The following is a 16,200-nucleotide window of genomic DNA, read 5'->3' as shown; positions in this document are numbered from 1 at the left end:
AAGGCATGTCACATCTGTCTGAAGCCCTTTTGTCCACTATTTTTAACTTAACTTAGGCAGAGGGGAGTATTTTAAGATTGCTCCACCCCCAAGGAATTGTGGATTTTTTTTGTCTGTACCATTATGGAAGAAAAGGAAAACAGTTTAAAGCAAAGTCAATTGATCGCCCCATACTTCACCAACTCAACCATCTTGTGTAGCCAAACCCTGAGTCTTAGGAGGTTGCAATGCAGGTGGGCTTCTAAAGTGAGGTCTGTACTGTATAAACAAACACCCCGGTAAATAAGGTTATAGGCATATACCCTATGAAAACATAAGGAAGAACACAAAGGTTAATTCACACCACAAATCACAAACTAGTCGCTGAGTCTGCAATACTTCCTTTTAAGAAGACGTCCAGTTATAAGACCTTTGTTGGAATGATATTAAACAGTGGCAATTTGATAAATTCTTCTTCTTTTCTTAAATAAATTTTTCTTGCTTATAAATTGAACATCCCTGGTGATGTCATCAGGTGTTGAGGTAAGATTGGTATGCAGAATCCAGTTCAGCTTTCAAGTGAAAACAAAACTTTGAGAACAGTTAGCTGTATTACAGTCCAATTTCCACAACTGAATATTATGATTTTCTTGAAACACGTTTCTTTTTTTCTTAGTATTACCCTCATTGTCATCAAAGGGACTGCATTAAATCCAGTTTTTAACTTTTCCTGATTATTTGCATAAACACAATAACAACAGCAATTAATCATGAAGGAGCTTTAAATTTGTTTTGCTGAAACTCATATGAGCAATCTTTAGATTGAGCTTTAGTCAGCCCTTCAGGACACAGAAACCAAGTTACACAACTGCCCTACAGCTTTGCCTGCAGTACCTATGTTTCTCTAGTCCTTGAGGTTCTCAATATGTCTTAAGTTCCTTCCTTGCCATCTTTCAGGAAAGCAACCTTCCTGGGGACCCGCGTGGGGAGCCAGAGGACCAAATAGTGACTCCTGAGCAGCGCCCCCCCCAAAGTTTGGGTGATCCTCACCCCCCACTTAGAGCCTATCTCCTTCCCAGGCCTGATTTTTCAGTAGCCCCCCAGAACTTGGATAGTCCTTGCTGGGACCCCTGTTCATGGTTCTCATTAGAGGCCAGTTCATAGCCTCCAGAGCTCAAACAGTTCCCATCAGATCTCAGTTGTGAGTTTAAATGGTCTTACTTGGACCCCAACTTGTGATCCCCAGAACTGAAGCTTTCCCCATTAAATCAAGTTGTGCAGAAACCCGAACAGCACCCATGTGACACATAGCCTGAGTGGTGAAGTGGCCACATGGCCTGCAGCCAGAATGGCAGGGGTGGCAGGCCAGGTTCCAACAGAACCCACATAGCACTGCCCAACCCCCAGTGTGCATGCTAGTTAGACTCACCTGGTCTTGGGATCCCTTTCCTCCCCAGACCTGTTTCCTCCCACCATCTTGGTGTTCCCAGTGACTGGCTCCTTGAGCTGAGGTGCAGGGAGGTTCCCTGAGATTGGGAAATCCTCACAGCTGCACTCTTGCGGTCAACCAGCCAGAGGAAGCTGGGACCTGACTAAGGTCCACTTTGTCCCACATGCGTGTTATCAAAACTGTTACCAAACAAAGTGGGATTTGGCCACCTATAGTCAAATACCAGGCATACGACAGAGATCAGTAGGGAAGGAAAAAGTTCTTTATTAAATGTTGCCCCATTTGAGGGAGTGGGAAATGCCCAGCTCCAGGCCAATCTTTTCCACAAAACTTAAAAAGAACTTAGCCACCCCCAGAACCAGAGTTGGTATCCAGAAATCCACCCGTTTTATTCCTGAGCCCAAGGCTGCTATGCAAATAAGAACAGATTTTTGGTTTCAGGTTCTCTCTTCTTGCAGTGGTACTTGTGGGGTCGGCATTGCCATTGCTCACTGCACCTTCTCATTCTCAGGGCCTGGGGGCCCCTGCCAGACCACTGAAGCTAGTCATGTGAAGGCAGAGGGGCTCCATCCATGAAGATCTGGCCCCCCAGGCTGCTCACACCACCGTGGCCAGCGAGCATACTAGAGCATGTGTTTGTACGCTGATCTCAGAGCACAAGAAGGGGCATAGTTCAGGACCCATGCGATGGGAGCCCACAGTTTCCCACAGGCCACTGCCAGGGCAAGGCTCAGAATTAGGGACTTGGCCTCTATGAACCAACTCCTGACCCAGCTCCAGCCTTATCCCTAGACCCAGGCTCAGCCTTAAACTCAGGTCTAGCCCCAGTATCATCTTTAGCTCAAGCTCCAGCCTTAGACCCAACACCCACCCTTGACCCCACCCTCACCGCAGACCCAGCTCCAGTTCCAGCCCTAGCCCCAGCATTAGCCCCATCACTTGTCCTAGACCCAACTTCACCCCCAGCAAAATGGGTTTCCAGAGCCCCGACATTGCACCTGTGGCATTTCTCAGGGCCTGAACTTCATGCCAACCAGGTTTAGTGCCCGGGGCTGGAACAGCAGCCTGTGGTCTGCCATTGTTGCCAAGCACTGGCTTGGTATAACCTCTGAGCCATTCAATGTTGTGCCTTTTGGTCTCTTGGGTTGCTAGGAGATCACATAGCCACATGCTGTCGACATTCCCCAGGACTAGTAAGCAAGGCCTAGCGTCACTTCCACTCTTTTTTAGGCCCTTCGAATATTAAAATAATAAATAACAAAACATGGTGTTGTGGTATCTATCATGCTGCAACAAACCACCCTAAAACTTAGAGGTTAACACACATTCATTCGTTTGCTCACAGCTCTGCAGTTTGGGCAGGGCTCAACAGGGAGTTCTTCTCATCTCTGTTCCCAGCAGCGTATGACTCGATTCATCTGGGAGTTAGATGGGCTGTGACATCTCCGATGGCCTCTCATTCTGCGGTTCCTTCTCATCCACCAGTGGAATCCAAGCTTCTACCACAGTAGTTAGATCCCAAGTAGGTAAACGAAGGAACTGCCAGGTCCCTTAAGGCTTACACCTGGAACTGTCCTCTATCATGAGTTCTATCATATTTTCTTGGTTGAAGCAGGGTGCAAGACCAGCCCAGATTTAAGGAGAAGGTAATAAACTCCACCTTTGATTGAGCAGCAGGAGCCTACAAAGAAAGGTAGAGTTGTTAACAGTCAGATTTGGAGATTGCTTGCCATACAGGGTGGTAAAAACTGTGTTGTATTTTAAATGTTTACACTTAACACTTTGACACTTTGAATATTCAAGTACGCAACGACTATATAATGATGAACCTCCTTTGAGAATAATATCAATAAAAATTTATTCTAAATTTCAGGTGAGGCCCAAAGAACCCTTCTTGCTTCCCCTGGTCTTGGAGTCTGTTTGTCCTGGAGCCTGTCTTAGAGTCTGGGAAGGAAGTTCTTTCTCTTTCTGAGTCCTGAATAATTGTGTAATTTGTAACAGGCACCAGCAGTCATTCATTCCTAAGGGCACTTGGTCTTCTCAAAGTTCTTTTTCTTCTGACCGTAGGTTAGTGAGATCATAGGGAAAACTCCCAACTGTCTCCCTGCCAGGGCATTAGCCTGCCCACCTACCTAGTGAAGCGCTGATCTCTCCCACGCGGTCTGCCCCTGTGGAGTGTGATAGGGGCTATTAGTCTGTGTGCCTGCCATGCAGCAGCCACTCCCAGGATGGAGAGGTGGAGTCTCACCTGTAGGGTGAAATGATTCTGTGGCCCACACACGAAAAAGACTTAATAGTGCCAATTAGCAGCAGAGGTCATACACCCCGTAGGTCAGAGATGAGGAGGAAGTATCAAGGGCCTTTGGGAAGCTTGTATGAGAGTTCTGGGGCTTTGGGTAGAGTAGCTGCTGTGGGCTGGAGAAGAAAATGGAACCAAAAAAAAAGGCAGCCAGGCCAGGTGCTAAAAAGTTGTGTGAGCTCCTTACAATTAGATTATTGTGGGTTCACACAAACTGCTATTTTGGGGACATAAGTTTTTAGGTTTCTTTTTTGAGTTGTTTGTATTTTCTGTAATCAGGTCCTTTTTGTTCTCTTAGTGTTTAGTAGATTCTTAAAATGCTAGTCTGGTCAGTGGTGCTAACAGGAATCAAGAAAGAGGTTTTTGTCCATTACGAACCAGAATTTTAAAGGGGAAGCGGTTTACCAACCGCCTGACAGTGGGAACACCAGTGTTGCTCAAGTAGGAGCGCCTCAAAGGGAGAGTAAACTGAGGGCAACTGAGCTGGAAACTCTTGTTCAGAAACTTCCCCCACGAAGATGTGTTTATCAAATCTGGATCTCTCCCTCCATCCCCACAGTCTGTTACTGTGGCCCACACAGGAGGCAAGAAGGGACCTCAATGACCAATGAGATGGAAGGCTGAGCTGGGATTGGTGGTCCAGGGCTGGCACAGGTGGGTAACTGGAGAGTTTGCTCCCAAGACTGGAGCCAACAAACATAAAGTCTGGTCTTAATCAGGAGATGGGGGACAGGGGGTTCAATCTGAGCCTGAACCGCTAGGAGCCAAACAGACAGGCAGGTTACCAAATCTTTTTTCTAGTTAATGAGGAGGGGACACACACAGGCTGCAGAAGACCCCAACCAATGCCAAGGAAGGGGATGAGTGAGGATGAGGGGGTTAGCATAGTCCTTTAAGCAAACTGGGGCACAGGGCAGAGCTTAGCTAGATAGCTGGAATCTAACACAGAGATGGGGCAGAACTAGGCATAAGGAAAGGCTGCCGACTGTGGATACATGAGGTTGGGGAACCACCAGGCACTGTGGCCATGACATTTGGAAGACTTGAATCATTTTAGACCCTACTCTGGTCTGGTTCTCTGGTACCTTTAGTAGCTTCAGCTGCGTAGAGATGGGAGTGGGCAGTCACTGTCACTGAGAATGTCCCAGGCCCAGCCTTTCCCTTGCAATCTGCTTCAGTTATCTAAAGCTAAGTAACATACTACATCAAAATTCGTGCCTTAAAACAACAATCCTTTATTTTGCACATCGGGCAGGACAAGGAAGGACCACTCTGCTCCATATGTCTAGGGCCCATGACACAAAAGGCTGGGGACCAATGGGGCATGTCTCTGCAGTCTCCCCTGTGTTCTCTCCAGTACGGAGGTCCCAGGGTAGCTGACTTAGTAGTGGCTCACGGCTCCCAGAGCAGCAATTTCCAGAGGCCTGGGAAAAACTTGCAAGACATTTGTCATCTAGCTTCAGAAGTCTACGATATGGAGATTTCAACCATATTCTATTGATTTAACAAATCACTAAATCCAGCCCAAAATCAAAGGGAGAAGGTATAGACCTCACTTCCCAATAGGAATGTCAAAGAATTTGCCACTTTTTCTAATACATCACAGCATCTCACTATGTCCTTAGCAAAATCTCCCAGCTGAATTCCCTGTCCCCAGATTCTCATTGATGGCAGCGGGGAGGCAGCAATGCACAGAATAGAAAAAGTGAGGGTTTCACAGGCCACTAGACCTGTATTCTGGTCCAGGCAGGATCTACCACCCAGCAACTGGTTGAGCTTGTTAGGTTACTTATCTCATGCTGCCGTGTTTTCCCTGCCCCAGATGCTGAGCTCTGAAATCTGTCCTCTGACATTCATCTGTCAGTGCCAAAGTCAGTTTCCTAGGGCTGCTCGCAGCCCACGACCAAGCACAAGAGGCCCACGCCTGGAAAGTGCTGGACTCCTGGGATAGGCCTGTGATTTGGCTCAAGTACCCTTCAGGGCCTTGCTGAACTTTCTCAGAGTTACACTGTAGTATAAGATGCTTCCTTCCACCCAGCTTTCCTTCCTTGCCTCTCTCCTTCACCAGATCACACCTGCATTCCAGGTCCAGCTCTCTGTTTTCCTCATAAATCTCTTGCGCAGCACAACTGTCTGGCACTGCTTGTGAGGGACTGGGACAAACAGCCACATGCTCACAGGGCTGCTGTGGGTATTAAATAATTGGGTGTATGTAAGCACCCAGTCAAAGACATGTAGTTGACATTCATTCCATTAATATTTATTGAGTCCCTGCTGTGTGCAGGCTTTAGGGTGCCTGGTACCTACAGGTGAGCAAAGCTGACGCCAACGTCAGGGCCACCTGCTTAAAGCTTCCTGTTGACTCCCACTCCTGAGAGATAAAGTCCCAACTCTTCTATAGAAGAGACACAAAGAACCCTTCAAAGTCTGATCCCAGGAGGCCTCGACACCTGCCGCTCCACAATCTGCAACCGAAGCCTATCATCAAAAGGAACTTCCTTCTTTCCTCCTACAATCTTGCTCCTTCACCCCCAATGTTTTAGCACACCTTTTTGTTCTCCTTGGAATGTCTCTTCCCTCCTTTCTATAGACCCCTCACGAGACAAACCCTTACACATCCACCAAAACCCAGTTCATTTGTGGGGTCCTAGGTCACAGGGAGACATGCTTGTTGGCACAGATTTCGGCACGCACCTCGTAAAAGCGAGATTACATTGTTCTACAATTGCTGTATCCGTGGCTCCGCTAACTTGTGAACTGGTCTAGAGCGGGGCAATGTTGCACCCACCCCGAAAGCCCAGGGCTTGGCACTTGGTAGGCCCGCAGTACGTATCTGCAGAGTGAGTATGTGAATGAGCCAAGGAAGACGGGAGATTTGGGGGGCGACCGGGGGGCCTGCAGCGAGAGGGCGGGGTAGTGGCGGGGCCTGCCGGGGTCAGGGAGCCACAGGCGCGGGGACGGGCGGGGGGGGCGCAGCCCGGGACAGGCGCGGCTCTCGCAGGCCGAATCGCCGCCTCCGCCGCGGGGCACATGACTGCGGGCTCGGCCTCCGCCCCGCCCGCCTCCCCGCGCAGCTGCCGGCCCGGGCCTGCAGAGTTTGCGGCGAGCGGGCTGGAGAACGTCACGGCCTGCGCGCTGCATTTCTGGCTCCGGAGCTGCGCCAGGCGGGCGCCGCCGGTGTCCTAGCGGGGGAAACCGAAACCAAAGCGTCTGGTTCGCCTGCCGGGCCGGCCGGCCGGCCAGGTGTCCCGAGGGCCCTCCCGCCCCGCCGCGGATCACGGAGCCCAGCGCAACAACCGGCCGGCGGGCGTCCGAGGGTCGCGGCCGCAGCGGCGGCCTCTCCCCCTTCCTGTTGGGTCGCCGACGTTCGCCGCCCTGTCGGTGAGCCGCGTGCAGAATGGCCAGGTGCTGCTTCTACGCGGTGGGCACCCTGTCCCTGCTCCTGCTGGTGACCAGCGTCACGCTGCTAGTGGCCAGGGTCTTCCAGAAGGCCGTGGACCAGACGATCGAGAAGGTGAGGCGGAGCTCTGTGTGTGCGTGTGTGTGTGTGTGTGTGTGTGTGTATCCGCGCCCCGTGGGAGGCGGCGCGAGCGGCAGGGGGGAGCACTTCCAGTCCCCCCTCCCACTGCTGAGCCTTTTGCGGGGAAGACCTGCACCTCTGCAAACACTCCGTATTAGAGCTCTCCTTTCTTCCTCGTCTTTCCCGGGTTAGGAGGGAAGGGTTAAAGAAGGATGGAAAGGAATGGCATGACTGCGGCACGTTCCCTTTATAACATAAGACTGTGGATCTACACTTTTTAAAAAGGCTTGCACTTGTGTTCTATCATTTGTGTCTCCACTCCCATCTCCACCCCCTCCCTCCCTACACCCAGATCTCTGTGGGGCCCAAACTCATTTCCCTCCCACTTCATGAAAAAACAAAACTAAATGAAAGACACAACAAAAGAGGCAAGTTTGTTGGCTGCTTGCTGTGGCCTTTGAAGTGGTGTGGGACTGGGGATGGGAAGCAGGTGTGTGGTCTATTGTGTCTGGCCTTCCTGGGCTGGGCAGGACAGTGGGTAGCCAGGGCAGTGGGGTAGCCAGGCCAGGCCTCTGGGTTGGTTGACATTTCAGCACATTCAAGTCTGTGCCTACTCGCCTCCTTAGCAGCGTGCTATTCTTGTACCAACAGTCTGTGTTGCTTTGTCTCACTATCCATCCTTGCTCAAACAGCCATAAGCTTCAGACAACGATGCATTATATTGACTTTTTGAAGAATCTGAACCTGTCACTTCTCCTTTAGTGAGAGGGCTGGAGGGCTAGCTAGTCATTTTGGAAGGCTTCTCCATCATTTGACTTCATGGATGATCATTTTTTCTGCCCTTTCACCCAGAACCACCAATCTGTGTGGAAAGAGGAACAAGAGAGAGTTTTACTGTGATCACTTTTTCCTTAAAAAAACACACACTCACACAAAAAACACTGGAGCAGCCTAATTTCTCCCACTGGTTTGCATTTGCTGCAGGCTGGATAAAACATCTCAGGGCTTGTCCAGTTGGATCACCACACCCACTCGCTGCCAGTAAAGTTGTCTCATTCCAGGTGGCGATGGATATATTCCTTTAATAGAGGTTTCCCAAACCTCTATTGAGAATATAGAGCCATCAATTACTTCGAATCTGGCAGTTAAAGGCAACTTTAAAAAAAAAAAACACCAAGGGAAAGCATAATTTTTTTTTGAGTTCACATTGCCATGGGAAGATAAAGCCCATTGTCTGAGCTTCTTAAAGACCATTGTTTTCCCTGAGCACCCATGTTGAAGGAAACAACTGAACTGAATCTCCTTCACTCCCATCCACCTGAAAATCCACGACAAAATTGTTTAAGAATGTAAACTCTTGCTTGGGTGACTGGAGTTAACCCAATTATAGTCAATATATGAATTTTCTTATGTGGCTTTGAAAGGCTGTTTCAGGAGAGCCTTTGAGATGATGGGCTCCCCAGCGCCCAGATATTACCTGCACTCAGATGCTCTGTGGGCCTGTACTTCGTGGGGGAAGGGGTGGCTGTACAGCATCTAGGCTGGGGCTTGAGTTTGCACTGAGATTTGGTGATTAGCTTTTCCTGTGATTTCCTCCGTGGGGATTGGGCTCTGCGCCAAGTAATAAATTTTAGTACAGGGTAAGTGGGCTTTCAGAATTGTCCAACCACATTGAGGAACACTACGTGATGTGGTGTATGAAACCAAACAGCAGCTTGGTGGAAAGCTATGGGACTACTGTAAGTCAGCCAGAGTTCACGTGTTCCCATCATTGCCATTCTGCTCTCCTGGGTCACCTGTAGCATTGTGGGATAGTGGGGAAGAGTAAGGGTTCAGCAGATCAACACTCCTGGGCATGAATCCTGGCTCCACCCGTGCAGTAGCTGGCTGACCTTCTGCTAGATAGGTGCTTAACTTTTCTTGATCCTTGATTTCCCCATCTGTTAATAGAAGGGTTATAAGAATTCTTAAGGAAAATGGGTATTTTCAAGAGATATAGTTAGTGCTTTGTAAATGATAACAGTTTTATATTTTGTGAGAAGCCACATAAGCAAAAAAAAAATACATGAGATTTCAAGTCAGACACCTGTGTTGAAATCCAAGCCTTGAGATTTATAAGCTTTTTGACTTTGAACAAATTACTTGACTTCTCCGAGCCTTAACTTCATTACTTGGAAAAGCAAGGATGTTAGCTGTCTTGGGCACCATGCTGCATTTACCATAAGACTCACACAGCTTAAGCTCCTGGCCCCTCACTTGCACAGGTCCTTCCAAAGCTCTGTACCTAATTCTGCATCCAGAATTTTCTTTTTCTTGGGAAGGGCCTCCTCACACTGTGTCAGCTACACGCCATCCCTGGGTCTGCCTCTGTGTGTGTGCTGTCGTGAGACCGAGTGAAGCATCTCTGTGGAGCACTCAGCACGGCATCAGGCACTGAATAGGTGATGAATTGTGGCCACTGTCATTATTTCCAACAGTATTATGAACAATTCATTCACAACCTGACTTTAATATAGTTATCCACCCTTTCTAATATAATCCACCCTTTTACTCCCTGTTCTTAGTTGTTTCATCTGAAGATTGCCCATGCCCTGGCTTGTCTGCATCGAAAGTAGAAGAGAGAAAAGGGACACCATTCTGATGAGTTGGTTTGGGTAACTGCAAGAAGCTTAGTAACATAATTCCTATCAGAAGAATTTGCCTCAAGTGATAATTGCCCTTGAGTCTCGCAATGATCAGAGGCGATTGAAAGGAGATTTTAATTTGGGCCAGTGCACACAGTGGAAGGAACCAAGACTAGTTGTCCTCACCCTGGGCAAACCCTGTAGTTGTTTCTGCTTCACTTTTCTCAAATGCAAAAGAGGCATAGTGATGCCTCCCTGCCTTATGCCCCCACTCACTTCCTGGGGGATATCACTGCTTTCTGAGCAGCGAGCTGGCCTTCTCTATCAAGCGTGTTGATCTCCCTGAAGACAGAGCTTTGCACAGACCCAGTAGTCTCTTTTCCTCTGTAGAGCGCAGAAGGGCTGGGTTTTATGTTACATTTCGTTTTGTTTGGTGAGCCCACCATTGTCCTGGCACCAGCACAGTGCCCAGCACGTGGCAGGAACATAACGAATGCCCACTGCCTCTCTATTGATTATTTTGGTTGAAAGAACAGTGCTCTGAGAATCAGGAGAATGTGGTTAAAATTCCTTTTGCTCTCCCTAACAAAGACTTGGATTAAATGGAGGAAGCCAACCAACAAGTTACTGAACCTCTCAAAACCTCAGTTTCCTCATTTTGAAACTGGGGGTAGTAAGAATAGCTTCTTTAGGGTTGTTGCAAGAAGGAAATAAAGTGATTGGTGTAAAGCATCTAGCAAAGTCCCTTGCACAATGCCCGGATATTAACAATTATGTTATTGTTTCTGCTTATCCTTTTCTCATCTAGAAGCTGAAGCTGATACAGTCAATAAGTTCCTTTTAGCTCCAAAATTCTGAGGTTCTATTACATGGGCATGTGACCTGTGCTTGAGAGCAACATTGCAGCTCAGAATATTAATTTTTGGCCTTAGATTTGCATTTGAACGTCTCCCAGAAATGGGGATGCAGAGCTGGCCCAAGTCAGGGCTGGCCAGTAAAAGATGGGCTGGCAAGGGAACCAGTGAGAGGAAAGAGATGGTTCACGTTCTGCTTCCTATTTGCTTCCTACAGGCCAAGGAGGAACAATAGCATTAGGTCTCAGGGATAAGATGAACAGGACAAATACATTTACCCTTTGCCAGAACCCGAGGCTCTGGGCAAGGGAGTCCCAGCTGGCCTCTACTGGGAACCATAGCAACTGTGGAGCTGTTGTGCTGATGCCTCAAGAAACATAATCACTGGTAATTTAACCAGATATCGCTGATTGGTGAAGAGGTACAGGTCTTCTTTTTAAAAGTCAAATTGGTAAAATATCCTCATTGTTGTTTATGTAAATACAATCAACTCTATACAATCCTAAAGGGCTCCTTCTTGCATAGCTACCTCATCTCCCAAGTTGCCTTTTTCCAGAGTTATGAAGACTTAGAATCTGAGAGTAAGGAAAACCCATAGCCATCACTTAATCTGATATTTTATAGTCAAGGATACTGAGACTAGGTTCATTTTTAAGTAGGCATCACATTGCCTTTATATTTATATGACTCTAGAAACACCGATAAGTGACTTATGGAAGGCCAAATGAAAAAGAAGGGGTGGGCATAGGTGTGTCAGCTGGGTCTCCTAATTCATGTTTTCCTTTCCTAGGATGACCGTACATCTCGTCAGCAGCAACGGTCCTGGTTTATTTACACTGTTGTCCTGGTGTAATGACCAGCACCCTCTTTCCTTTCAAATGATTCCTGGTTTGGACAATAAATTCTGTCCCCACACATTACACTGTCCTCCACTTCTTGGCATTAAAGGGGAACAATTCTCTCCAAGGAGCTGAGAGGCCCGTTCAAGCAGGCTCATGAAAGATAGGATTTTTTTTCTGTTTCTAAAGCTGCAAAAGGAAGCTCACAGAAATCTAAGCATGAGAACCACAGCACAGTAAGGCCTCCTCAGAGTGCAGTGGAAACGAGAGTCAGCGTGCACACTCTGTGTCTCCCTCTCTGGACCCGTTTCCCCGCCAGCCTCCTTTCTGTGTTTACTTGCTGGGCCCAGGCAGTTTGATCATCTGAGGCTCCCTCAGCCACAGCTCCCTGTGACCTTCCAGCTGCCAAGCCTCCCTCAATGAACATGTTCCAGCTCTTAGTTTCTCTTTTCCAAATTTGTCACAGAGCAACACCACTGGCTCAGCACAAGCAGAAATCATGGATTTATAAACAGGGGCAATAACCTTGCAAGATTCTTTAATGCCTAAGCAAAAGTATGCACCTCCTCCCAGGCTTTTATAAATGTGATCTTGTGATATCAAAATCATATTGTGTTACAACATCTTACTCATTTGTGGTGACCTTGCGTGCATTCAATATTCATGATTAGGATGAAGAGTAAGCCAGTAACTCCTCAGTGTAGCTCCTTGACTCTAAGAACTGCATCCAGATCACTTAAGGAGATCTTAAAAATACAGACCCCACCAGCCCTGCTGAATCAGACTCCTTAGGAGCGGCACCCAGGGTGCAGAGCTAACTGTGAAGTAAGTCCACAACTGGTTTGGGTGGTGATTGTCTTAGCCCTTGTCTTCCCTCCTTAAGATGGCAATTCTCTTTTCGTACCTTTGTATTTTAATCTTTAGTTTTACTTATTTTTCTGGTAAGAAAAGAAATGCATGCCATTATAAAAGGCCAGATACAATAAAAATTAATAAAGCAGAGATAACTACTGTTAACATGTTATTGATTATTCTACCTTTCTGTTGATCCATATATGGAAAACACATTACTTTACAAAAGTGGGGTGCTTCTGTTCCCACTCTTTATTTATAATTTCAGCTTTGTTGAGGTATAACTGACATATAAAAGAAATGGCAATGCTAGTTGAGGATATTACTACTAATAATTGCTATTATTCTGCAAGCTTACAAGAAAGAAAGGTGGGGGGAGGGGGAGGTTCTTGGCTGTGGAAACTGTTTTTGCTTTCTTGTTTAATCCAGCGCAAGATTCCGTTCTGTCAGGCCATGACAAAGAGGCCATCTGTCCTTCCAGGTGTTTGCTCATTCCCAGGGAAGCATCAGCAGGTGGGATTACAAGATCATTAATGAACATACAAGATGTTGGCTAAGTGACTAGTCGTTTGTGGCCTATCCCACCGAGCTATATACGATATATACATGGTATATACTAATGACGGGACCCCTCTTACGCAGAGCTGGTAGCTAGTCAAGAACAACTGAGGAAAATAAAGGCAACTTTCAGAGTTTTGCTCTCTGTATCTCAAAGCACTCTCAGTACATAGTCATTCGTTTACTTAGCAAATATTTCCCAAGCGTGGACTATCTGTGAGGCAATATGCTAAGAGCTATGGATACAATATTACACCAGACACTCTCCCAACACTTACAGATTTTCTAATCTAATAAACTTTTTTGACCTCAGGCCCCATTACACTCTTAAAAATTATTGAGGACCCCAAAGAGCTTATGTCTCTCTGGGTTTTCTCTCTTGATATTTACAATATTAGAATTTAAAACTGATAAACTTTTAAAACACAAGACTAGACAAGCACATTCACAATCAGAGCAATGACATCATTACAGGCTATGAGACTCTAGAAACTGCTCTCCACTCGTGAAAGAAAGAATGTGAACAAGGCCGCGGGGGTCTCAGTGTTATTATGGAAATTGTTTTGACCCAGTGGACCCCCTGAGAGGACCTTTGGGTCCCCCAGGGATCCTCAGACCATACTTTTGAGAACTGGTGATCTAGTTTTCATTTCATTAATTGTGGTGGCTTTTAGAATAATTTTAAAAAATAACATAATATCCTTGTTATATTTCTGCAAGACCAGTTTGGAAACTGTATTATTAATGTTTTCACACCAGCAGGATTTTGATTGGTGGGATGAATATTAAATGTCCTTTCTGTTCCCCACACCCCCAGTCTGTGTTAAAGGGAGTGATTTGGGACGTCCCTGATGTAGGCTCCCTCTTCCTGCTGTCCATCACACACCCCAAAGGCTTCCCACTCCCAGGCTCAGTGAAGTGTCCTTTGTCATTGTGCTTGCTCTGTGGCCTTTCTTAGAGCAGAGACAGGTCTGTTGTATCTGACCCTCTTTAGCAAAAGAAGGAAAATGAAAGACAGCCCGACCTCTCTGGCTATCATCTCAGGTGTTTTGTTGAACACTTCAGGTGTTGAACACAAAGGAGGTGTGTGGAAGTGAACACTGTTGCTGTAGTTTCACATGCAAACACATGTACGAGCTCACACTCACTTCACTCATTTACACTGCCCACCTGGCTCCTCCAGCCTCTGAGCTTTGGACCCTGTTGAGAGAGACAGACAGACAGCGAGAGGCAGAATGCCACTGTCAGAGTAATGCGCTCATTCTTGCAAGTCCCATTTTAAGGATATTCGCTTTAAACACAGTACTTTTGGTAATCAAGAGTAATGGAAGGAAGAGGAGACATAGATAAACAAGCAATGAAAACATCACTTATTTCATCTTTGAGAGATGTAATCACAATCACACAGGTTGGAAAATAAGACTGGCTCCACCAGTTACACACGGAACCCAGGCATTGCTTTCGTGGCCACGCTTCTTACTCACGTCTCAAAATCCTCCCTCTCTTCCACTCCTTCCTCCCCTGCCCTCACACACACATGTATTTCCCCAATTTGCACCTGGTTCTTATGGTTAAGGATCCAACTGGTGGCTGCTTTTTCTCCCTTCAGGCTGGCAATTCTCAGCCTTGATTTCACATTTATAATTACCCAGAAGCTTTTCAAACATATCCTAGTGGGTGTTTTGTAGCAGGAGCTTTTGCCAGAATAGCTGTTTCATCATATTGTCCTGTATATAATTTACAGGGTAGTGGATTACACATGAACTAACATTCGAACCTCAACTGTCAGATCAAATTAGCTGAAATTCTTACAGTTGCAATTAAAGCAAAATGAGTTCAATAACAGTGACATTTAAAAAAAAAGAATGCCAATGCATTTGTTCCTGAGTTAAAATAAGGTCAGAGAATAAGGGTAGAATGTTAATGGCAGTTTATTTCTTTTATTTCACTAGAGAATAAAAGATGGTAAGTGGTGCAAATTACTTATATTACTACAAGAGTCTAGGTTGGGTTTGCTTAATATCAGGGAGAAATTTTTAAAAACAAAGCGAACCAACTGGTGGTGTGATGTCGGTGAGTTTAGTAACCTGGAGTCCGGTGAGAATCACGCCACACTCTGAGGCCCAATTCTCAAAGTTGGTCTGCATTCTCTTTGGGTGCTTTAGACCATGTGGATGGCAGCATGGATGCTAAAGGCGTGTTTAATTATTAAGTAGCACTTTGTTGAACTAAAAAGACAATCAGCAGTACTCTCAAGTCCAGGAAGTTTCCCTAAAAGTCCAGAAAAGGATAATACAATTCCCCGAGTGCTTCTTTTGTCATTTGGAAGTGGCTTTTAGCAGGACAGCGGTTCAACAACTGCCTGATGTTGCCTGCCCGTACTAGTCTACCAGGTTAACTTGGGTGTATTGTGTCTTGTGACTGTATCAAATCCTGTCAGCTCTTGGCAGAAGCAGCAAATCCAGCCTGTACCTGGGGAACAGTGGTCGACTGAGTGTTGCTAGTGCATAAAGTATCTACGGGAAATGACAGATGATGACAGGTGACAGGCTGTGTCAAATCATGGCAGGGCTTAGTGCTGCAGGTCAGGGACCTCAGCCTTTGTCCTGTGAACCTTGGAGAGTGTGTTCAGATAGGCACTTGTGATAGAACTCTCTGGAGGCTGAGACAGATAATGATTTGAAAGGAACAAAGCTGGAAAGAAGGAGACCAGTTTGGAGGCTACTCACCGTTTTGCCACAGTCCAAGCTGGTGATGCGGTGGGCACAAGGATAGAAACAGAGGAGAGGAGGAAGAATCAGTAGGACTTAGTGACTGATTGGAGGAGAAAACCACGAGTCCAGTTATGGTTCCACTGACTTTGGGCAGTCTGTGAGATGACCAGGTGGGGATTTTACAATGGATCCATACAGTTGAAGTGATCTGAATAATTTCAGACATAAACCTTTCTTGGGGCTGAATTACTGGGACTTACACATAATTGTTCACTGTTACATGCATGTCTGTCTTGTGACACTTAGTTAAATATCTTCGTGAGAACATGGCCTATGCCTGTTGGCCATATAGAAAGCTCTCAATATATATACAGGGTCAGGCAGAAATAATGCCCCTTTTTATTACAAAATCTTTTATTATAAAATCATAAGCATGTGATTCTGCAACATAACAATATCACACTCAAGCACACCATATGACATTTTAGGTGAAATGTTCAAATTAAAACTA

General features: G+C 46.4%; 1 protein-coding gene across 2 annotated transcripts in view; it reads left to right on the top strand.

Annotated features, from left to right (window-relative positions):
• The first annotated feature begins 6,790 nt into the window (after positions 1-6,790).
• SCARB2 (scavenger receptor class B member 2) overlaps positions 6,791-16,200 on the top strand; it is a 59,208-nt gene continuing 49,798 nt past the window's right edge. Inside the window, exon 1 of one of the 2 annotated variants that reach the window (XM_053923535.2) lies at positions 6,791-7,242. In XM_053923535.2, the coding sequence (XP_053779510.1) occupies positions 7,126-7,242 (117 nt within the window). In that variant the 5' untranslated portion in view covers positions 6,791-7,125. The remainder of the gene's footprint in view (positions 7,243-16,200) is intronic. The other variant, XM_024579356.4, reaches the window with a different exon arrangement.

Source organism: Desmodus rotundus, chromosome 4, assembly GCF_022682495.2.
Source record: "Desmodus rotundus isolate HL8 chromosome 4, HLdesRot8A.1, whole genome shotgun sequence".
Taxonomy (NCBI): Eukaryota; Metazoa; Chordata; class Mammalia; order Chiroptera; family Phyllostomidae; genus Desmodus; species Desmodus rotundus.
The sequence above is the reverse complement of the archived record's forward strand: the minus strand, read 5'-3'. Positions and strand labels throughout refer to the sequence as shown.